General features: G+C 63.2%; 1 protein-coding gene across 4 annotated transcripts; it reads left to right on the forward strand.

Annotated features, from left to right (window-relative positions):
* Positions 1-1977: 1977 nt before the first annotated feature.
* PPP6R1 (protein phosphatase 6 regulatory subunit 1) lies at positions 1978-22906 on the forward strand. 4 transcript variants are annotated; one of them, XM_061140280.1, is made up of 25 exons: positions 4766-4909; positions 6077-6178; positions 10571-10803; positions 11754-11940; positions 12027-12164; positions 12250-12315; positions 13573-13685; positions 13764-13877; positions 13988-14150; positions 14238-14390; positions 14482-14616; positions 15026-15090; positions 15175-15290; positions 15368-15453; positions 15577-15666; positions 15734-15831; positions 17761-17818; positions 17898-18073; positions 20651-20769; positions 20843-20993; positions 21055-21146; positions 21339-21420; positions 21667-21777; positions 21853-21924; positions 22015-22906. In XM_061140280.1, exons 1-25 carry the CDS (start codon positions 4886-4888, stop codon positions 22016-22018), a joined length of 2748 nt encoding a protein of 915 aa, XP_060996263.1. In that variant the 5' UTR covers positions 4766-4885; the 3' UTR covers positions 22019-22906. The 4 variants fall into 4 exon arrangements, with proteins under 4 accessions (XP_060996265.1, XP_060996264.1, XP_060996263.1 ...); XM_061140282.1 differs by lacking the exons at positions 4766-4909; positions 6077-6178 and adding an exon at positions 1978-2511; XM_061140281.1 differs by lacking the exon at positions 6077-6178 and having other exon boundaries at positions 4754-4909.
* Positions 22907-23233: the final 327 nt, after the last annotated feature.

Consider the following 23233-nt stretch of genomic DNA (forward strand, 5'->3'; position numbering starts at 1 on the left):
GAGGGAGCTAGAGGACTGAGCGCAGATGCCCATCCCATCTGCTAAATCATTCCTCAGCACCCTGGGAAGGGTGGAGACGAAAGGGAAGAGACTGTAATAAGCAAAAGTTTAGCAGAAGTTTCTCCCTGTGGAAACTTGTAAGAAGCTCCTTCCAATTCTAATACAGATCACAGCATCATCTGCCTGTGAATTTGGACAAGGTGAAGACCCAGACTTCTGTCCTAAACCTCTGCAGTTTCCCAGGTTCTTGGAGGAGACTGACTTTGTCAGCTTCTCAGGTTCCATCTGGTGATTGAATATGGCCAACCTCCTGCCCCTCAGTTCCCAAGTTTATGTATTAAAACAGCGTGGCAACTTCAATCACATTCCGGGATGGGGCGGGGGGGGGGTGGGGGGGTGGGGGGGGGTGTTGGCGTGGGGGAGGCAAGCAAAATGCTGCTCATATGACAAAAGAACCTGATGTAGAAAACCACTCAAGGAACAGAAGGAAATGTCTCACAATTGCTTTAAGCTGTATAACAGTAGGAACCTTGGTCCATTTTAAAACAAGACCTCAAAGATGAGAAGGTAAGATTAGCAAACCTAAAGAAACAAATTGAGGACTGTGGCAATTAATTAGAGGGTTTAACAGGTTATCTGCTCCCTCTCATGCCACCTCCAAGAGAGAAGTACACTTTCCCACACGGTGGTGGCTGAGGTGTAGGTGCTAGCCCCATGACTTTGGGTTTGACAGTGTGACTTGCTTTGGCCAATGGATGGTGGCAGATGTGAGGCAACCTGAGGTTTGAAACTGTGCTAACACAGTTGGGCTTGGTCAAGAGTCGTCAGACAACTTGCGACTGAATAACTGAGGCACCTCTGCCTTTTCCTGTGGGATAGTAGCCTGGGATGCCCACTGGTGCCCAGAGTATGAGAGACAAAGGGGAATAGAAGCAGCCCCACCAACCTTCACACCTGCAGCTCTCAGCTGTGAACACGACAGGCTGTGGCTGCCTATCAATCAGCAGTAGCTAAGAACATCGCATGCAACACAGACACTGGAAATAGCAAGGACCGGAAAAGACTTGGCTGGAAAATGACTTTACTGACATGTGGTAATCAGTAAATGCAGGTAGAAATGACAAGGATTAAAGCAAATAGAAGCTAACAGATGTGAAGCACAAATGCATGATTGACATCCTTGAAATAGAGAACAAACTAGAATAGGAGTCAATAAAAATGTCCCTGAAACGGGAAAGGTAAATATGCGTGTTTTTTTTTTTGTTGTTGTTTGTTTGTTTGTTTTTTAAGCCGAGTCCTTACAAGCACGCACAGCGCCGATTCTGGCCTGTATCATGGAAAGCAAGGGCTATGGAAACTGAGGAAACTGAGGCTCCCAGCTAGATGGGATCTTAAAGACTATGGATCTAAAGTCTAGGAGAACCTAGACTTAGCACCTAGACTTATGTTAGAGGATACTTGTGCAGCAGCTGCAACAGTAAAGACACGGGCTGGGCGAAGGCCTAGAAATGGGACTGAAGTCAGCCTGAAGCTCAGAGAAGGCAGACGTCGAGAAAGATCGCCGCGGGACAAAAGCGCCCGGCCGGGGTTGGAGACAAAACCCTAGCTGGATTCCTCAGGAAACGACCCTGGAGCCAAAGCAATAATGTGATTGGAGGAGATAGACTAGCAAGTGGATGTCCAAAAGGGGGCGAGGGGATAGAGAAATCCTGGAGCAGGGTGGGCTGAGGAACGGAGTCGCAGAGAAACGCTGCCAGCGTGTGCAGCGGGGCCTGCGCGTCGGGTGGCCCGGGTTTACTCAGGGAGAGACCGTTGGCACAAACCGGCGCGAGCGCTTTTGCGGCGGAGTTGCTCAGGCTGGGCGTGGCCCGGCGCGGCTGGTCCGGCGCGCACGCGCACTGCAGGGCCCAGGCGCGCGGCCTCCACACACCTGCGCAGCGAGTCGCCGGCGGGAGGGCGGGGCCTCCTGCGTGCCCCCGTACCAGGGGGATTGTGGGATAGTGGCGGACGGAGCCGGGCGGCCGAGGCCCTGAAGCCGACTGCAAGGGCCCGGGACTTCGCCGCTTTGGGGAAGGGGGCGGTGGAGGAAGTGGGCCTCGGCTTCCGTCAGCCGTTGCTCAGCATTGCGGCCTGTTGGGACCGCGGAGTAGGACGCCTTTCCTGACCAGCCCTTGCTTTCTCGCGGGGCGCCGGGCCGGCTAAACCGGGGCGACTTCTCAGCCGAGGGCCTACGCGGGCCTCGCGACCCCACCAACCTCCCTCAGCCACCTCGCCCGCGGGCCCCGGACCCCCGCCCGTCCGGCGCTGACCCCCAAAACTCTGGAACTCGTCGCTCGAGGGCCCCCCTAGGCCCGAGACGCGTGCGCGAGCCCCGGCGCAAGCGCGAGCCCCGGCCGCTGCCCCCCGCCCCCACATACCGGGTCCCTGATCGGGGCCGGAGCCGCCGGTGGCGGGGCGGGGGGGGCGCCCCGATGAGCCCGGAGTGCGAGGAGCCGCCGCCCCCCCGCGCAGGTAAGCGGGCGGCCCAGGACCCTCCCCGCAGTCTGGGCACCCGAGTCACCTCCCCGCCCCCGAGAACACCGCCCAGGTACCCTCGAGTCTCCTCACCCCTTCTTCGGACCATTCCCTTTGTCCATGAGGGCTCCCCAGCCCTGGTGTCTCCCTCTCAGCTCCTCGATTCTCTTAGTTTCTCCTCCTCAGCCTCTCGACTCCTAGTCTCTCCCCTCAGGCTACTCCATCTCCCCTCAGCCCACCAAGACTCCAGGTCTATCTCCTTCAGCCCTCCAAGTCTTTTAGTCTCCCCCCGCTCAGACCCCAAGTCTCTTAGTCTTTCCCCCTCTGCCCCCCAAGCCTGTTAAGTCTCTTCTCCTCAGCCCTCCAAGTCTCCCCCCTCAGACCCCTCAAGTCTCCCAGTCTCTCCCCCTCAGCCTCTCAAGTCTCCCTAGTCTCTCGCTGTCAGACCCCAAGTCTCTTAGTCTGTTCTTCTCAGACCCCAAGTTTTCCCCCGTCAGGCCCCTCAAGTCTCCTAACTTCTCCCCCCTCAGCCCTCCAAGTTTCCTAGTCTCTCCCCTCAGCCCCCCAAGTCTCTTGGTCTCTTCCTCAGCCCCCAAATCCCCTAGGCTCCCCCCCTCCAGCCCCACTTCCTTCCCCTCTCATTCCGTACCCCTGCCTCAGTGTCTCTTTCCCACCTCCCCTGCCGCTCCTGACTCCCACCCTCGCCTCCTTAGATTCTGCGGGCTTCCCCTCTGGTTTCTTAGTCTTCCCCCTCCGACCCCCGGGGCTCCCCCTTCTCTCTGCTCCTCCCACCCTGCCCCGCTCGGGGCCCCTTCCCTGGCCACCCTTGGCCTTCCTCTCCCTGCCTCACCCCCTCCTCCCGAGGCCTGCCTGGGAGATCCATGGCCTTGGCCTGGCACCCTGGGGCTCAGGAGACTCGAGGAGCGGGGCTTCCCCCTCACCCTGCCTGGGGCGCGGCCCCTCTCTGTGAGGTGAGGCCTGCTGAGGGCCAGCAGGGGCCTGGTGCTGGCGTGGAGGGAGGGCCGGAGGGAACAAAGGCCGGGGGGACAGTCACAATTGCTGGTGTGGTGAGGGAGTACCTCAGGGCGCTGTGGGGGCCACCTCGGAGCGACCGGGGAGACTGACTCCGCGGGTGGCTTTTTCTGTCGAGGAAGGATGAGTAGGAGTTGACAGATGGAAAGTGGGAAGAAGGGCCTTCCGGGTGGAAGGAACAGCACATGCAGATACGTGAAGGTGGGAACCCAGCCCCGCGGGCTGCGGGAGAGAGGGGCGGAACGCTCCGCTGGGGCTGCTCGCTGGGCCCTGGAACATGGTGGCTAGGGTCTGTCTTGCTCGGGGATTTACACACTCGGACATCTGTGCTGAGGACACAGACGTTAGTTACCGGTCACACCAGCCTGAAAGGCAGGATGTTTCTGGAAGGAAGATGTGTTGTCAGGTGTGGGGCGGGCTTCAGAGTTGCAAAGACACTTCCGTGGGGTGTGGAGAGGGCGGTTCTGGGGATTCCTTGTGCGTTTGTAGAAGCCCACAGCACAGGAAGTGCTCCAGGGTCAGCAGCTTTAAGGTTATAACTCAGTTTGGGATTGTCTTGCCTGGGTTCTCAGCCGGGGGTGGGGGGAAACGACGATGGTATCCCCCAGGGGACCTTCACTAAGGGCAGTGGAGATGGTTTCAGTTGTTACAGCTCGGGATGCTACTGGCAGGTGGCGGGTGAGAGCCAGGATGCTGTGGGGCCTCCTCCAGGGCAGAGGACAGCCCAGCTCAGTGGTGCCTGGGAGCGGTGGACAAGCCCCGCTCTCCTGCTCGGGTGTTGGGTACAGTGTGACTTAACCTGCTCTTTTGCGACTGTGAGTGGCGTGTGTTGAGTTGTGTACTTCGATTTCCTTTTGTGCTTTAGTGTCGTGGGGCTACCTACTGTTTCTCTCCAGTAGGGGAGCATCTGCTGGTCTCCACCCACCCACCCAATGTTTTTTTTCCAGGATCCATGGCCAAGTGACCGTAGCGGGTCACTGGCCCCTTCGGGACTTTAATTCCAGAAGTAGCTCTGGTCAGGGGGCCTTGCCTTAGGCTCGGTCCTGGGAAATTGGCGTCCTGCTGCCAGAGGCAGATGCCTGAACAGGCAGGCCCTGTCACCGAGCGCTCCGATGCCGTCACAGTGTGACCACGGAAGCCGTGAAAGTGTGGAGCAGGCCTCTCACGCAGTCAGGGGAGGCTTCCTGGAGGAAGTGGTGTCTGTGCTGAAGCCTGAAGGACCCAGGAGGACCTAGCTAGTCAGGCTCGAAGAGCTGGAGGGAAGGCAGAGGGAGCAGCCAAGCCCGGGCAGAGCCAGGGCGCAGACGAGCAGTCAGGAGTGGCGGGAGTGTTGAGCGCCATGCGGGTTGCCGCGAGAGATGAGGTGAGAGAGGCGTGGACGCCTTGGTGGAGATGCCCGCCTTCCCCGCCTCCCCGGCTCCTGCAGGGTCCCTGGGCAGGCGCAGGCCAGGGGTGGGGACACACACTCTTTTCCAGGCTGAACCAGGATGTCCCTAGAACAGTGGTTTTGTGGATCTTGCCAGGGGCAGGGCAGTCCTCCGCGAGGTGTTGGGAGAGACCAGGGTTCAGTGGAGTCGGGTGCCTGCTCTGAGGCCGCAGAGCCTGGGTCCTGGCGAGGCAGGCTGGGAGCGCAGGCCTTCCTGACTTTGGATCTCCCTAGAACACTCAGTCCAGCCCCCTGTTCCCCACGGACCGTTTCAGAACCTCCTCACTGCTCTTTTCCCCTTTTAACCCCTGGCTGATCCAGGAGGTGCCCCTGATGGCGAGCTTTGGGGCCCCTCCGCATCCTCAGCCGCTCTCCCATTCTCTTACATTTCTGATTGTTCCATGCCCTAGGTAGGAGCAGAGTTGCCACCCTACCCGGGCGAGCATGGTCTGGGGCCCCTAACAGCCGCCACCACCCCCAGCTTTCCTGAGTCCCCGGGAAAGTCCCAGCCCATGGTCGCATGGGGCCTTGGCCAGGTCCCTCTCCTTCTCTGGCCTCTGTGACCCCTACTTCCACGTGGGTGTCCCACGGCTTACCTTGCCGAGTCTCTGATGGGCCCTGATGTTACCATGGTCCCGTTCCTGGAATGGAAGTCCCCCACCCCCATTTCACATTTGGCTGAAAGCTGATGGATTGCGAGGAGTTAGAGGGCGATGGTCTCACTGTCCTCTGACCTGTGGGCCCTGTGAAGGCTGGGGGCTTGTCAGCCAGCAGCGGGGTCTCCACGCCTGGCCGGCACCTCATTAGGGGCCTGTGGCCTGTGGTGGCTGAGGGCTGCGGGCTCTGGCCTCTGCCCAGGCTGGAGTTCCTCCTGAGCCTCAGGGCATCTCAGGGGGCCACCCCAGGGCCCTCCCAGCGACCTCTTCAGACTTGATCTCCACTTCCGGTGTGTGGGGCCAGGGCGGGCGAGAAAGGGGCGGCAGGTAAAGGACCCGCCCCGGGCTCCCAGGCAGGCAGGGCCTTGTGTGGATAGACCGCTGCTGCGGCTGTGGGGGCACTCGGTGGGGGCTGCAGCTGGGCCCTCACTGAGCCCGCACCGGGCAGGGGCTGCCGGCTCCCGAGAAGGGCCGCTGGTGTCCGAGGCCTGAGAACCACGCAGTGAAGCCGGAAACCCGGGGCGATGGTGCGGAGCTGGCGCAGAGAGAGGTAGTTTTCGTTCTTAATGGCTTCCTTTCTCATTTACAGTTTCCCCTTCTTCCGTTTGCAGCCAGAGTCATGGTTTTAAACGGTCGCTAAAAGCCAGTGGTATTCACTTCCGTTTTCTTGAAGTTTGCTAAAAGTTGCAAAGCACGGGGGTGGCGGGGTGTGGGGCACCCACCAGAGTATTTGAGTGAGCTCAGCCACCCAGGCAAACGGGCCATCTTCCTCAGGGCTCCTGTTTTTAGCGCTGTCTCGCTGGGTAGTGGCTGCACCTTCCCTCCTGCTCAGAAGTGTCCAGCCTTCAGCCTGGTCCCAGGGACACCTGCTGAAGGAGACCTGCCCTGTCAGGACCACGGGCCTGACCCCGCTGTTCTCAGAACGTGCCCCCTCCTGGCGGCTGGGCCTGTTTCATGGACGAGGAGACAAGGCGTGGTATGCATGTCACTGTTAGAGAGTGAGGAGGAAGCTCCTCTGCTGTCCACGTCCAGGGCTTCCAGGAAGTTGACCGCTGGGACCTGAGGCTAGGTGCACTGGAGTGTGTGGTGGGGGAGAGTGTTTTCTGTGGGATGTTTTCTTTACTCCGTGCCTCCTGCATCTGCATCTTGTCCCGTGTAGAGCTTGGGAGCTGACTTTGGGAGGGAAGGGTACTGACCACCCCTCAGCTACATCTGATCCTTGCAGCCTCCTCTGACTTTCGGAGGAGGACCTGAGGTTCTGAGAGTTTAAGGGACCGCCTGGTTTCTGAAGTCCCTGGAGTCCATACCCCACTCACCCCCCCAGCCCAAGCCAGTTTTGGGAGGGAAGTCCTGCCTGTGGTCCAGGGTGGGTGGCAGGGTTGTGGGGGAGGACGTAGCCTGTGGCATCGTGCAGGTGCTTTGGACACGGTCAGTGGGCCTCAGCCCCGAGGCTGTCCTCCTGCAGAGTGTGCCGAGGCCTGTTTCTGCTGTGGCTGATGCCTGCGGGCCCCCTGCGCCTCGGCTGTCAGATGGAAACGAGAGCAGTGCTGTCCCTGGCCGTCTTGACGAGGGACACAGCTCGTGTCCCTGTGCGGGTGCACAGGCTCTCTGCAGGCTCGTCCCCCAGCTGAGGGGGCCTGCTTAGCTCGGGGACCCGGCGGGTAGTGAGGGTGGGGGAGCCTGGGCGTGCGCCCGCAGCTGTGCCTTTTCACCCCGGCCCAGCCCGGCCCGGCCCTGGCGGCGTGTCAGCTCCCAGCTTCTTGGGCGCAGAGCAGGCCAAGGCCTGGCCCTCTCAGGGCAGCCTCAGGCAGCTTCGGTTCTGTTTGTTTTGTGACAAGTTGTGTATTTATTGGTTGTGCTGGGTCTTTGTTGCTGCGTGGGCCTTCTCCAGCTGTAGCAAGCCGGGGTCCTCTTGTAGAGGTGTACGGGCTACTGGCCGCGGCCCCTCATTGAGGAGCACAGGCTCCAGGTGAGCAGGCGTCAGTAGTTTGGGCTCATGGCTCTGGAGGGCAGGCGCGGTGACTCTGCTGTATGTGGGATCTAGTTCCCTGACTGAGGATCGAACACGTTCCCCCTGCGTTGGCAGGTAGATTCCTATCCACTGTACCACCAGGGAAGTCCTGGTCTTGTTGTTGACGATAGATTTGTGTGTGTGTGTGTGTGTGTGTGTGTGTGTTGGGGGAGATATAATTTATGTAATGTAATATATGACATCCATTTAAACTACACAATTCAATATCTAGTCTATTCAGAGTTGTGCAACCAACAGTCACCACCATAGATTTTTTAAAGTAAGTTATAGTATCAAATAAAATTATGTACAATTGATTTTAGAACTTTTTTTGAAAAGAACACCCCTTTCCTAAAAGGAAACCCCATACTTGCTTGCAGTTGTCTCCCTGCATCCTTGTCTTGTCCCCCAGCTCCTGAAAAACATTGATCCCAATTCTGTGTCTACAGATTTGTCTTTTCTGGATGTCTCGTTTAAATGGAAGTATGCGATATGTGGGCTCTGCCCTGGTGGCTCAGACAGTGAAGAATCTGCCTGCTGGTGCAGGAGACACGGGTTCAGTCCCTGGGTGGGGAAGATCCCCTGGAGAAGGGAATGGCAACCCACTCCAGTCTTCTTGCCTGAAAAATCCCATGGGCAGAGGAGCCTTGTGGGCTAGAGTCCACAGGGTCACAGTAGAGTCAGACACGACTGAGCGACTGAGTGCGCGCGCACACACATTTGACGAGTGGTCTTTGGTGGCTGGCTTTGTTCATGCCCCCGGGATGACCTTTTGACCTCTCTGGTCTTTTTGTCCTCACAAAAATCTGCGATTAGAAAGAGGTGGTGTTCTGGGGGGGGGGGGGGGGGGGTTGGGGGGTTGTGCCTCGTCCCTTGGGCCAGGTCAGCGGCTGCCCCATGCGGTGGTTCTGGCCCCACGAGCACCCAGCTCAGGAAACTGTCTAGGCCCGCCATCTCTCCCAGTGAGGCGGGTGGGCCTGGGGCCCAGGCAGAAGTGGGGGTGGCCCTCGTGCACTTGCGGGTTGGGCGCTGCCCGCCTGCCTTCGGGAGCAGTGTCCCCGCTCCCAGACAGGGCCCCGCGCTCAGCACGCGGCACAGCCCACTCTCCTCCGCTCCCGGCCTGCCAGCCCTGGCAGTCTCCACCCCACCTGGGCTGGCTTATGGGGGCCCGTGGGTGTGGCTGGGGCTGTCAGGGCGGGAGCGGCCCCCCTCCTGATGCCCTGACAGGTCCTGCGCCTGTCGCCGCCCGCCCCCTTCAGTCCCGGCTTCCGAGCTCGTGTCCCCACGTGGTGCTGTCCAGGGTGGTCATGGCCGCCAGGCAGGAGGGTTCTGTGCTCTGTCCACAGCCCGTGGGGGACGCGCGGGGTGCCTGCTCTATAGGTCTACAAGGCTGTGGGTCTGCACCCAGCCCCCCCCTGGCCTCAGAGACGAGCGCACTCGCTGGCTCTGTCAGCTTTCGTTGGCGTGGCTGGGCTCCCCTGCACGGACGAGGCGCCTGCGCTCTGAGAAGGGACCTCGTGGGGCTCGCGGCACACCGCTCTGCAGTTCGGCAGCCCTCACACCCTGTATGGTGGGGCAGGTTGTGGGAATCAGTTGAGGTGACGGCTGAGCAGCTCACGTGGTTTGCTGGCCTCATGGGTCTGCGCGTTGTCCGCGTGGCGCCGCCGTTCTCGCCCCGAGGCCTGGGGCTGGGTTAGCCACGGCATAGGGGGCACTGCTTGGGGCCTTCTGGCTGGGACGGAGACACACCCCAACGTGGCAGTCTTGGGGTGATGTGTGCGGAGCTAAGCCAGGGTTCGCTGGGGGTCAGGGAGGTCCGGGGGCCGTGGCCGGGCTCTGCCCACACAAGTTGTTGGTCAAGGGGAGGCGGGTGTGAGGGCCTGGGGTGCAGACTCTGGCAGGACTGAGTGGGGGGCTCCTGGGGGGCCACCTTGGGGCCTTTCGGGGTACCATGTGCTAGGTGCGCAAGTCTGTTTCAGAAAAGCATCCTGAGGGGGTGGGGTGCCGGCCAGGGGGCGAGTACTGGAGTGCGGGTGGCCAGGCCCCAGCCCTGGGAGCTCTCAGGTGCCTCCACGTCTGGGGCCCGTGTCTACTGCTGTCTCATGAGGTCATAGCCCCTCCGCTCCACCTGCAGGTGGCCAGGGCTTCGGAACCAGGCGAGTCCCGCAGGATCATTGCACCTCGGGGGCCACTTTTCCCCCGTCACTGAGAGGTCGTCCTGAGGGCTAGGAGGAGACACGATAGGCTCCTGAGGAGGCTGGATGGGAGAGCCGGCTGCTGGCGGCCTCCTGGGGTAGCTGAGGGTCAGAAGGCAGGCGCCCGCCCTTGGCCACTCGGCTCTGCCCCGGGCTGCTGCCTGTCCGGTGGGCGAGCTCTCCACGGCTGGGATGGTGCCAGCAGGGCCATCCTGGCCTCCAGGTCTGGCTGCAGCAGCCTTGGCCTCAGGGGTCTTCAGGATGCAGGTGACACATGAGCGCTGGGCAGTGCCAGCATGGTGCTCGGGGGCCCAGCTGACCTGGGTATGGTTGTCTGCCGTTCCGTGGGGTGACCAGAGCCCTCAACAGGGCCGTAGGCACAGCCCCAGTGTCTGGGGGGATGGCTGGACGGAGTGGCCTGGGAGCTGGCGGCCAGCTCAGGGCAGCTGTGCACCCTGGGGTCGAGGCTAGGGGCCGCATGAATCCCCAGAGGGGCAGCCAAGTCTGCTCATCAGGGCTTGGATCCTCCAGGCACCTAGCGCATGCTCCACCCGAAATGCTCCTGAGGCCAATGCTGGGTGGGCAGGCCACAGCTGCCGTTGTCCCTTGGAGGTGCTTCCCTGTCTGATGCCGGTGGGCCCCGTCAGTGGCTATTCTGGGTCCGTGGAGTGGCCTGGCAGGCTGGGAGGTGGAGGGGGTGGGTGGGGGGGCCCTCACGTGACAGCGCTGCCTGCAGGGCGCCATGTTTTGGAAGTTTGACCTGCACACGAGCTCGCACCTCGACGCGCTGCTGGAGCGGGAGGACCTCAGCCTGCCCGAGCTGCTGGACGAGGAGGACGTGCTGCAGGAGTGCAAGGTCGTCAACCGCAAGCTGCTGGACTTCCTGCTGCAGCCGCTGCACCTGCAGGCCATGGTGGCCTGGGTCACCCAGGAGCCGCCGGCCAGCGGCGAGGAGCGGCTGCGCTACAAGTGAGCCCCCGACTTGCCGACTTGCCGTGGACCTTGTTGGCCCCGTTTCTGTGCGACTTGCCAGCCCTGCCCCGCCCCCGGAGGGGTGGGAGGAGCCCCCGAGGGCCCTCCCCCAGCAGCGAGGGGGGCCCTCCCCCAGCAGCGAGGGGCGCCCGCCCCCACTTTACCTCCTGTCGCAGCACTCCGGCCGAGGGTGTCGCTGTGCCCCCCGCCAGAGGGGGCGCCGGGGAGCGGGGAGAGGTGGGCAGGCGCTGTCCAGGGGGCCCGTCTGCCCTGGTCTCCGCTGCCCCGCTCCAGCCCTGCCCCGCCCGTCCCAGACAGGCCTCCTGGTTCCCCGGGCCGCGCTCTGCCTGGCCCCTCACACTGACGCACTCACCGGGCCTCACAGGTCCTGCCTCTGTCCCCAGAGGCCTCGAGCCAGACGGGCAGTGGTTGACTCCTGCTCAGTTTTCTCTGTGTGAAGTGGGGGCTCGGTGCGGTGTTGTCAGCCTGGGGCGGGGAGGGGCTCAGTGCCCACCTGTCCGTCACTGCTCCCTCGTGTCTTCTCCCTCTTCGGCTTTGCTCACCTGGCTCTGTCCCCTGTCTGCCAGCTTGAGCGTGTCCCACGTCTCAGTTCTGACTCCCGTGCCCGCCTGGCCCTGGGCTCCTCGCGCCGCCCCGAGGAACTCACTTGCCAGGGCCTGACAGCTCGCGAGGCAGAGCTGAGCAGGCTGGGGTCCCCGGGGCCTGGGTGGCGCTCTAGGCAGGCAGCCCTCCCTTCTGGTGAAAGGTCCTTGGGGCCGGGGGGGTCAGCCTGCAGGGTTGGGGTCAGGGACAGTGTTAGTAGGGGTTGGGTCCAGGCTTAGGGGGCCCGATGCCGGCTTGGGGGGAGGGGAGCTTGTATGGACCGGGACTGGGGGTGGGGCAGCCAGGTCCCCGCCGCCCCTTCCGCAACCGTTCTGGGTTGACAGGTACCCCAGCGTGGCCTGCGAGATCCTGACGTCGGACGTGCCCCAGATCAACGACGCGCTAGGGGCGGACGAGTCCCTGCTGCACCGCCTCTACGGCTTCTTGCAGAGCAGCGGCAGCCTCAACCCGTTGTTGGCCAGCTTCTTCAGCAAGGTCATGGGCGTCCTCATCAACCGCAAGACTGACCAGGTGCCCGGGCCGCGGGCAGGGCGGGCAGGTGAGCGTGGGCTGGTGGGCCCGGGGGTCCAGCGCTCACCCGCTGCCCGCATCCTCAGCTCGTGTCCTTCCTGCGGAAGAAGGACGACTTCGTGGACCTGCTGCTGCAGCACATCGGCACCTCGGCCATCATGGACCTGCTGCTGCGCCTCCTCACCTGCGTGGAACGGCCGCAGTTGAGGCAGGACGTGGTCAATGTGCGTGCGGGGCGGGGCCGGGGCGGGGCCTGGAGCGGGGTGGGGGCAGCGGGGCGCGGAGCCCCACCCTCTCGTCCCTCCGCAGTGGCTCAACGAGGAGAAGATCGTCCAGAGGCTCATCGAGCAGATCCACCCGTCGAAGGACGACAATGTGAGTGCCGCTGCCCGCGAGCTTAGGCCCCGTGCCCCCTTAAATGAGTGATGAGAGAAGGGAGCCTTCGGAGCTTGGGCGGGGGGGCTCCTGGGTAGAACAGGTGAGGGTTATGTCCCTGGACCGCTCCTCAGGAACCAGCTCCTCGTCCCAGGAGTGCTGGGGGTTCTAAAGACCGCCCTCTGACCCGGCCCTCACTGCCGCCCTTCCCCGGGCGCCCCTCCTCACCTCTGGGCCTGGCGGCTCTTCCCGTCTCCTGTGCATGGGTCAGCCCTGCTAGTCCTTCAGAGATAATGCCAGGGGCCCCACGTCTGTCCTCCTGGCCCACTGGCTGGCAGAGCAGAGGTTCATGCGCATGGGTCATCACCCCAGGCACTCAGCCAGGGCCAGGCCTGGGGCAGTGAGGACCACCCTGCCTTCGTGGCAGAGGGACAAGGGGCGTCTGCTGGCAGCCAGGTGGCAGGGCACAGCGCAGGGCTCTGAGGTGCAGCGGTGGCCTGGGGGGGGTCTGCGGGTCTGCGTGCTGGGCTCTGGCAGCCGCCTGCTGGGTTGGACTCCGGGCTCTGCCCGTGCTTCTCTCAGTTTATCTCGGAGCAACTTATCACACACTCTGAGGCTCACCCAGTGAAAACACAGAACCGAGTGGCGTTTAGCGCACACACAGGCTCGTGCAGCCTTCATGATGCCGGTTTTAGAGCGCGCTTCATCGCTCCACAGAGGAGACCCGGTCCCAGTAGCTGCCACCCGCTGTTCCCCACAGGGTGGCTCGGCCCGCAGACACCTGTCTGCTTTCCCTCCTGCTTTGCCGCTCCCGGTGGTTTCCTGTGGGTGCAACGCGTGACGCGTGCTTGCCTGTGACTGGCCCCTGGCTTTAGCACCAGGTTGCTGTGTTCATCGGAGCTGGAGTGTGTTCAGTGCTTTGTCCTTTTCCAAGGCCGAGCAGTGTTTCACTGTATGGACAGACCTCAGTAGCTTCTCCAGTCACGAGTTGGTGGATGCCTGGGTCACTGCACCCCTTGGCCACTAGCTGTGATGGCGTGTGTGGGGTTTGCGTCGCGGTCTCTTCTTCCAGGAAGTCTTCTTTGGTTTCCTTCTCTCGGCCGTCTCTCCTTCCCAGTGTCTGTGTTCTCTCCCTCCCATGTGTTTCCCCGGGTCTGTGTGGCCCTCTGTCCTCGAGGGCAGGTGCCCCCCCTCCAGCGCGCGGGGCTTCCTGACGCCAGGGCGGGCCGGGGTCCTCAGCTCTCTCTCTCTCCCCAGCAACATTCCAACGCGTCCCAGTCCCTGTGCGACATCATCCGCCTGAGCCGGGAGCAGATGATCCAAGTGCAGGACAGCCCAGAGCCCGACCAGCTGCTGACCACCCTGGAGAAGTGGGTTTCGGGGTCGCCCAGGCAGTTGGGGGGAGCCGTCCCGGGCCCTCCTCCCTGACGCCCCCGCGCCTGCCCTAGGCAGGAGACCATTGAGCAGCTCCTGAGCAACATGCTGGAGGGGGAGCGCAACCCATCCGTCCTCGTGAGTGGGATCCAGGTGCTGCTGACGCTACTGGAGCCCAGGAGGCCCAGGTGAGCACCCCAGGCACCCCCCTGCCCCTGGTGTGTGCACGCATGCACGTGCACATGTGTACACAGGCCGCCTGGGTGGTTCACACTGCCCTCCGCCATGCCTGCTGCAGGTCTGAGTCTGTGACCGTGAACAACTTCTTCAGCAGCGTGGATGGGCAGCTGGAGCTCCTGGCCCAGGCAACCCTGGATGGCGCCGTGTCCAGTGCGGGGGCCCTGCACGCCCTGCGCCCGCGTCTTAGCTGCTTCCACCAGCTCCTGCTGGAGCCGCCTGAGGTGGGCAGGGTGCTTGGGGGAAGGAGGGGCAGTCCTGGGGTCAGGGCAGAGCTGGGGCAGGAACCGAACCCCACCCTCCACCTGCAGCTGGAGCCGCTGCGCACGACGTGGGGTAGCCTGGCCCCACCCCTGGGCAACACGAGATTGCATGTGGTCAAGCTGCTGGCCAGCGCCCTGAGCGCCAATGATGCTGCCCTGACCCAGGAGCTCCTGGCCCTGGATGTGCCCAACACCATGCTGGTACTGGGGGCAAAGGGCGGGGGTGCAGGGGGCGGGGGGTGGGGCAACACTGGGGGAGCCGCTCAGAGCCAGCCTGTGCCTCCACCCCCAGGACCTCTTCTTCCACTACGTGTTCAACAACTTCTTGCATGCCCAAGTGGAGGTGTGCGTGAGCACGATGCTGAGCTCTGGGCCCCCTGCTGACAGCGGCTCAGACATACCCTCGGAGAACCCTGTCGTGAAACACGTGAGCTGGGCTCCTGGATCCCAATCCCCTTTGGTCTGTGGGGGGCTCTGCTCCAGGTCTCCCCCTGCCTGTTATGTGCAGCCAGGCTCCTCAGGGGCGGAGTCTTGGTCTCTTCCCGAGGTCCAGAGTCTTGGAAAACAGCTGGTGTTGTGCGAGGGTGGGGACTGGTGGAGTGGTGACCTCAGGGGCAGTGGGTGTCCTGGGGGACCAGGAAGGGTTCTCCCAGGGTGATGGCCCCGCGCTCCTGGAGGTGCCTTCCTAGATGTGGCCTGGGCCTCAGGGCGAAGCTGGAGCGGGAGGCAGGCGGCGTGGCCCTGGGGCTTGCTGTGCAGGCTGAGTGGGCCCCGAATGGCAGAGCAGGGGAGGCGTGCCGTGCTCACACCCACTGCACGCCGCCCCACCCCCACAGCTGCTGCAGCGCTGCCGCCTGGTGGAGCGCATCCTGACCTCCTGGGAGGAGAACGACCGCGTGCAGTGAGCAGGGGGTCCTGGGCCAGGGCGGGGGTGGCGGCAGGGGCCGGCGCAGCCCGAGTCCAGCCCTGGTTTCCCTCTCTCCAGGTCCGCAGGGGGCCCTCGGAAAGGCTACATGGGCCATTTGACGAGCGTGGCCAACGCCCTGGTGCAGAACTCGGAGAAGGGGCCCAATGCAGAGCAGCTGCAGCAGCTCCTGAAGGGTGAGGGTGGGGCGTGCCTGGGGGCGGGTGGGGTGGGAGGGGCCTCCGTCCTCACGTTGCACCGCCCCTTCCGGCAGAGCTGCCGCAGGAGCAGCGGGAGCGCTGGGAGGCCTTCGTGTCGGGCCCCCTGGCGGAGACCAACAAAAAGAACACGGTAGACCTGGTGAGTCTCCTGCGCCGGTCCTCCTCCTCCCAGCCCGGCCCCGACCCCCGCCCCGCAGCCCCAGCCTGCCCCAGGCTTGCCCGGGGGCCCCGCAGGCCCTGACCCCTGCCCACCCCTGCCCAGGTGAACACGCACCACCTGCACTCCTCCAGCGACGACGAGGATGACAGGCTCAAGGAGTTCAACTTCCCGGAGGAGGCGGTGCTGCAGCAGGTGCGGGCGGGGAGGGCAGGGGAGGGAGGCTGCGTGCAGGCCTGCCCTGACTGCCGCCCCCCCGCAGGCCTTCATGGACTTCCAGATGCAGCGCATGACCTCGGCCTTCATCGACCACTTCGGCTTCAACGACGAGGAGTTCGGGGAGCAGGAGGAGAGTGTGAAGTGAGTGCCCCGGCCGGGCCGGGTCAGGCAGGGACACGGAGGGCCGCGAGGCGGCGGGACAGCACGCGCTCGCCTGGTGCGTACCCGGCGTCCCCTTGCCCACCCGGCCCAGGTGGGCTCAGCCTGCAGGCTGCAGTCCTCTCACCCTCCACAGCGGGCAGGAGCGGCGTGGGCGTGCTGGGACACGGGGCTGGCTGCGCGCCCTCACAGACTCAGATCTCGTCTGCCTCCCCTCCCCTTCAGAGGCCTTGGGCCGACAGGGGAGGGTGCTTTTAGTGACCAGTTCTGATTCTCCGTATGTGTTGTACCGAATGTCGATATCGATTGCTCTAATATCGCCCTGGAACCTTTTTCTTGAATGTCCGAATTCTCTGCCATGGACATTGGTTGTTTTAACTGAGAAAAAGTTTTGGAGTTCTGTCGGTTTCATGAGCAGCCTTGTGACGGTCGTGGGTGGACAGTGAAGGGAAGGGCAGGCACCTGGGATCTGGAGGGGAGACGGGGGAGCGGGCCAGCTGCCCGTGGCCTCGCGCTGGGCCCTAGGGCCGTGCGCAGTGACGGGTGCGGCCAGTGCTCAGGAGCAGATGCGCCTGGGATGCCCAAGGGAAAGCTGCGGATGCCACAGGGCGAGGTTTCCCAGCCGTTGCCCCTTCAGGCTGCTCGGGGGCTGGGCCCTGGCCCCACCCGTGTCGTCTAGGGCAGCGTGTTGGGCCCCTGTCGGGTGTTGACCAGTTACCTGTCAGGGCCACCCCAGGCTCAGGGCCCGGGAACCCGTCTGCACCAGGGAGACAGGGCACCAGCTGCTGTCTGTTGTGCCTTGAGGTGGACAGAGACCCCCTGGGAGCAGAAGTGCGACCTGTCAGCTGCCACTCTGCCCGGCCGGTGTGTGCTGGGGGCCCCCGGAGAAGACCCTGGCCAGGGGGCGGCCACACTCAGTGAGTGGCCCGGGCACCGCTGGCTGCACTTTTAGGATGAAACTGTCACCTCTTCCATCAAGATAAATGCCAGTGAGGTGAAAAACTTTAACTTAAAAAAAAAAAAGGCCAAAGTATGAAGTATCCTGGAACAGAAAATATGCTTGCAAACTCAGGGCTGCAGGCGCTGCTCACTGGGCCTCCAGCCGTGCCCGCGGCTGCTCCCTCCCCGTGAGGGCGCTGAGGGGACCTGCCTTGGTGGGGGTTGTGAGCCCATCTGCCCCGTGCCAAGTCAGCCCGCAGGGGTTGTGAACGTGCTTCCTCGGTCGGAGACAGCAGCTGACAGCCTGGAAGCAGCCCCGTCACAGGAGGGCCTGGACCTCAGTGCAGACACATGGTACCCTTCCGCTCTGGGAGAAAGGCAAGAAGGACAAGTAGGCGCTGCTGGGAGATTGCACACTGTGCGGGTCGGAGTGCACATGGACAGAGCTCTTCCCACGGCGTGCGCCAGTACTTAAATCGTGTGGATTCGATTCCTTCATCCAGGAGTGGGGCTTCTTTGTGGCTTTCTGGAGGACAGAGAGCCGAGCAGAGACGGGTGTGGGTGCGTGTGGACGCAGAAAGGCCGGGGGTGCGAGGTGGTGGTGGGCACGGGCACTGCCCGTGATCCCTGGGCTCCCTGGCCCCCACCTGGGTCCTGCCGTGGGGACCTGTGTGCCTCGAAATAAGTGTCTCCCTCAGGCTGTGATCTCAAAGCCTGAAAGCCTAGCCTGCCTGGCGAGGGTCTGTGTCCCTTCTCTTGTGAAGAGGAAGCAAGGAGCAGGCGTCTTAGGTCTCCGTGTGGGGCCTCGCGTGACTGGGGACACACAGGCAGGGCAGCTCGCTCTGCAGACGTCCCGCCCACGGGGGTGCCGCCGGGCCACTGCAGTTCACAGGCAGCCCTAGCAGGAGGCGCGTCTGCTGGAACTGGGCCCAGGAGAGAGGGTCGCTCACTGCCTCTGTGCCTCCCCCGCAGTGCGCCTTTCGACAAGACGGCCAGCATCACCTTCTCCCTGAGCGCAGACGATGACAACGTGAGCTGCCCGACCGCTGCTGGGGGCGGGGGTTCGCTGCGGGCAGGCGGCCCTCCTCACCCTCCTGCCCGCCCTGCAGCCCAACGCCAACCTACTGGAGATCTGCTACAAGGACCGCATCCAGCAGTTCGACGATGACGAGGAGGAGGACGAGGAGGAGGGCCAGGGCTCTGGGGAGTCTGACGGGGAGGACAGTGCCTGGCAGGGCGGCCAGCTGGCCAGGGCGGGCCGCCTGGGCCAGCCCTCGGGCGTGCGGTGAGTCCCCCCGCTCCCCTCCCCTCCTGCAGGTTCCCCAGCACAGTCGGGCTGCAGGACTTGCGGGCAAAACAAGGAGAATGCAGTGCATGTGTAATGTGGGGCGCTGTCAATATTGAGCGACAGAAACCCAATTCAGATGAGTTCAGGTTGAAAAGGAATGTTCGTGTGGAGGCAGGTGCAGGTCCTTCGGGCTTGGTCCAGGTGTCAGTGGGGCCATCAGGAGGCAGGTTTTTCAGGCATGGCTTGGTCCAGTGGGGCCATCAGGAGGCGGTCCTTCGGGCATGGCTTGGTCCAGTGGGGCCATCAGGACGCAGGTCCTTCCGGCATGGCTTGGTCCAGTGGGGCCATCAGGACGCAGGTCCTTCCGGCATGGCTTGGTCCAGTGGGGCCATCAGGACGCAGGTCCTTTGGGCACGGCTTGATCCAGTGGGGCCATCAGAAGGCGCTCCTTCGGGCATGGCTTTGTCCAGGAGTCAGTGGGGCCATCAGGAGACAGTCCTTCGGGCACGGCTTGGTCCAGTGGGGCCATCAGGAGGCGCTCCTTTGGGCATGGCTTGGTCCAGAAGTCAGTGGGGCCATCAGGAGGTGGTCCTTCGGGCACGGCTTGGTCCAGTGGGGCAGTGGCCTGCCCGCCCCCACCCTCTACTCCGCTCTCACTTGGGGCAGCTCTCTCAGTGTTCTTGCCGAAAGGGCAGTGGGGTGTGCGTCAGCTCCCTCCTGTCACGCCAGTGAAGTGGGACTTGGCGATTGTCCTTGCTCACAGTCTGCCTGTGGGTCTGTGAGCCGTGTCCAGCCCTTTGTACGAGCAGTGGCTGGCGTGGGAGCGCTGACTGGCTGCTCTTGGGCAGCACGGACTTGCCGGCGTGAACCTCGGGACCTGACCCCTGTGACATGTGCCTGGCACAGAAACAAGGAGATAGGTCGTGAGTGTTGGCCGCATTGGGCCCCCCTCCCCCCCCCCCCCCCGCCCCCGCTGTGGCACCCAGAGGGAGAGCGCGGCCCTCCCCGCCCCCTGCTGGCCGCCCACTGTCCTCCGAGGCTGACACTCTTCTGACCCTTGCCCTTTGGGTTTTTGCGTCTTTATCCTGTGAGTGAGGCCTGTCCCTCGGGTTCGCGTGGTTGTCTGTCACTTGCCATCAGCTGAGTGTGTCCTGTGTGACTGCCAAGTTGCTTTGCACTTACACGTGTCATTGCCAAATCCAAGGTCATGATTCACCCCTGTGGTTTTCTTGGTAACATCAGTTCTTAACGTTTAGGTTTTTGACGTGTTGTGAGCTAGTTTTTTAGGTGTGTGAGGTGGGGGTCCAGCTTCATTTTTAGGCGTGGAAATGCCCATGTCCCAGCTCACCGGTTGAAGAGACTCCCTGCTGGCTGGTCTGGGCACCTTTGTCAGAAGTCTTTTGGCTGTTCATGCAAGCATTTATTTTGGGCCTGTCTCTCCTGGCCCATTGGTCTATACATCTCTATGCCAGGGCCCCTGCCGTGATTACTGTTGCATCATACTGAATTCTGAAATTGAAAATGTGAGCATCCAATTTGTTCTGTTTAAAATTGTGTTGATCATTCTGGGTTCAGTTCCTTGAGATTCCGGGTGATTGTTAATTTCAGCAGAGAAAGCCGCCTGAGGTTCTGAGAGGGATTGCCTGGAATCTATAGGTCAGTTGGAGAGTGTTGCCATTTTAACAATATTTTGTCTTTCAGTCCATGAACTTGGGCTCTCTTTACATTTGTTTAGATCTTAGTTACTTCTGACAGTGTTTTGTAGTTTTCAGAGTATTCAGTTTTATGGTGCTTTTGTTAAATTTATTCCTAAGCAATACATTTTTAAATTTATTCTTAAACATTTTTGGTGTAATTCTGAGAGAAATGTTTTCCTCAGAGTTGTTTTGAAGTGGCTACAAGTGTATAAAAACACAAGTACACTGGCACACTGATCCTCGCGGGACTTGCTTGTTCCGTCAGCTTGAGAGGATCCGTTGGTTTCCCGCACACAAGCCATGCTTGCTGCAGTCAGAGTTTTGCTCCTTCCCCTCCAGGTGGGAAGGGCCGTGCCACGCCCTGATCTTGGGGGCCTCAGGGCTCGCTGTTGAGTGTGGCTTGTGGGCCCTGGAGACGCCATCCCAGGTGTCCAGGGTCGGAAGCTGCCTGCACCCTTCTGCGGGCATCTGGCTCATGTGCACTGTGCGGACGGCAGGGCAGCGTCTTAGAAGCCTCTGGGTTTCCTTCGCGGTTCCCGGTTGGACACAGTGTCGAGTCTCATGTCTGTCGGCACTCGGCCGTTAGGTTTGGGGCCCAGGAGGCTGCAGTGACAGAAGTCCAGCGAGGCTGCAGGTGGAGGAAGCGTGTGGGGTCAGCCTTCCCTGGGGGCAGGTGGTGAGGGGCCAGTCCGCCAGGGCCGGGCGGGGCTCGTGGCCCCTCCCCCGACCCGCAGGGGGCGCACTCTCCCTCGGTCCTCCCACTGCCCGGCGGCCCCCCCACCCCCAGCCCGCCCCGCTCCTTGGATGCGTCCGTGGGGCGGTGCTGGGGACTGGCCGGGCGCCCGCACGGCAGTGACGCAGGTGCTCTGTGGAGCAGGAGCCGGGGCAGCACGGACAGCGAGGAGGAGGACGACGACGAGGACGAAGACGAGGACGGCCAGGCCCGCGGCAGGCCCGGGCCCCCCTGCTACCCCAGCACCGGCCGCCAGCCTCCGGGTGCGTTAGCGCGCAGCGTGGTCGCGGGCAGGGCCCTGCTGTCTGCCTCTCGCTCACAGCTTACTGCCCCCAGGCCCCAGCTGGACAGCTGCTTTTGACCCAGTGCCTACGGATGGCCCGGCCGGCCCCCAGGACTGCAGGGACAGGGAGCCCCGCGGGGAGCATCTGGACCTCCCGGCCCCGAGCCCGGCTGGCCCTGCGACCCCCAGCACCCTGCAGCTCAGGTGAGGCCCGAAGCAGGGCCGGGGGTCTGGGGCGCCAGCGCCAGGCCCAGTCTCCCCTCAGGCTCCTCCTCTTGCCTGCTAGGTCTCAGGATCCCGCCCCCCACTCCGCACCTCAGGAAGCCACAGACGGCAGCAAAGCAGCGGAGCCCGCGGGTGAGACACCCCGCCTCAGCCCCGGTGCCCTGCCTGTCCTCCCCGCCTTGCCCTGCCCACCCCGCCCTCAGCCCCGGTGCTCGGCCTGCCTGCCCCACCTCAGCCCCCGTGCCCGGCCTGTCCACCCACTCTGAAGAGGGCGCTGGTGTTCGGCTTCCTGAGTCTCACTGCGGGCCGCTCTCCTCCGCACAGCCCCCTGCCAGGCCCTGCTCAGCGTCGGGGACCTCCAGGCCGGCCTCAGAGGGACGCGCTCCACCCCTAGCTCCTTGGACAGGTACTGACTGCTGGGGGAGCCTAGAAAGCGAGCCTCTGGGGAGGCAGGGGGCTGGTCCCCGGCTGTCCCCTTTTACAGGGCCCTGGAGCGCAGAGCTCCCACTCAGCCCTGGGGTGGGAGGGCTGGGTCGGATCAGAGAGGGCAGCGTCTGGGCGCTGACCTGCAGCTCATCCGGCTGCTGGGCGGCTCCCAGGGGCCCTGGGATGTGAGGGCGTCTGTGACGGTAACCCCTCGGTCCCCCTGCAGTGCAACCAGAGACCCTGCTACCTCTGTCCCGGCCCCCGGGGCCCACCAGCCCCCCCAGCCCCCAGAGGGGGAGAAGAGCCCAGAGTCCTCGGGGCTTCCCCAAAGCCAGAGGTAAGCACGGTGCAGCGGCAGGGGCAGCCGGTGTTTCGTGGGGGCGCTGACTGCGCGCTCATCCTCTCTCCACAGTGCCCTGGTCCTCCAGCCGCTCCCGATGCCCAACGGCTCTGCCCCAGGAGGCCCGGCAGCCCCGGGCTCCCAGTGAGTGTGGGCACTGGGGACTGAGGTGGGCGGGGCCGGGGCGGGGCCGGCACTGGTTTCGGAGCCTTACACCTCCCTCTCACTTCCCAGGTGACTGCCTGGTCCGGTGGTGGTGGCCGCACGCTCCGTGCTCTGCGTCGACCCTGTCCGGGTGAGGGCCGGGCAGGTGCCGCAGAGGCCCTGTCGCCCATCACCCACCCCGCCCTACACATGTCCCCGCTGGAGTCCAGGAGGCCGGCGCCCAGGAGACAGCCCCCACCCCCCATTGCACTGAGGAAAGAGATTACGGGAGTTTTGTCTCCTAGAGTAAAGATAGAGTGGGCTAGAGAGAGGAGAGAGCGCGCGCGAGAGAGACCTATATTATATATTATATATATATATATATATATATGTGTGTGTATGTATCTGGAGGGAGCAGAGTGGGCACGTGGGGAGCCAGGAAGAACCCAGGGCTGGGCGGCAGTGGCGAGGCCTTCACCCGGGCCCACTGGGGCTGCCGTGGGGGGTGCCAAGGTGACCACCACTCTCCCGTCCAGCCATGCCCCCATCCTGCGGTGCAGACGCCCACACCCACACTCGGCCTTTCAGCTCAGGTCCACCTTGGGGGAGGGCCCGAGTGGGGGGCCGTGCCTTTGCCCAGCCCCCTTGCCCCGGACCCTGCACTTTGACCCAGGCTGGGAGCTTCACCCGGCCCAGCCAGCTCTGTGGGAGGGAGCTGGGTTCCTGGTCCCAGGGGCCGTCCCTGGTGACATTGCCCCAGGACCCTGCCGCACTCACTGAGACCTCCATCTCCCACCGACCCCGGGCGGGGATCTGGCTGGGGTCCCACTCCTCCTCCCGAGGGTCTGGGTGCAGCCCAGCTGCCAAGTGCCCTTGTCCCAGCCCCTCTCCCCAGGCGGGCGTGAGTGTGCGCGTGTGTTCGTGCGGAGCTTCTGTTTCATATCGCAAACGTAAACAAATAAAGGAGGACAGTTTAAGACTCGTGCTGCTCAGACCTCGAGTTCGGGGACATGGGGTCGGGGAGCCTGAGCTGGTCCTACACCGGGGCCTCCTGGGTGGGACCCTCAGAGCGTGGAATTAGGGTCCTTGGTCTCCTTGCTCCGCTGGTGGAGGGAACTTCTGCTCAGCTGGGAAGGGTTTCCTGGAGGAGGCGCTGAGCACTCCTTGGTCCCTGCCCCCCCGTACACACACACAGGCTTCGGGGGTCGGGGGTCGTGGTGGTGGACTTCTTGCCGGCCCATTCTCAGCCCTGTCACCCGCATGCCCAGAGCCCTTTCCCCTTGGTGAAGCAGTGGGGCTTGGGGGATTG

Source organism: Dama dama, chromosome 4 (genome assembly GCF_033118175.1).
Source record: "Dama dama isolate Ldn47 chromosome 4, ASM3311817v1, whole genome shotgun sequence".
Lineage (NCBI taxonomy): Eukaryota > Metazoa > Chordata > Mammalia > Artiodactyla > Cervidae > Dama > Dama dama.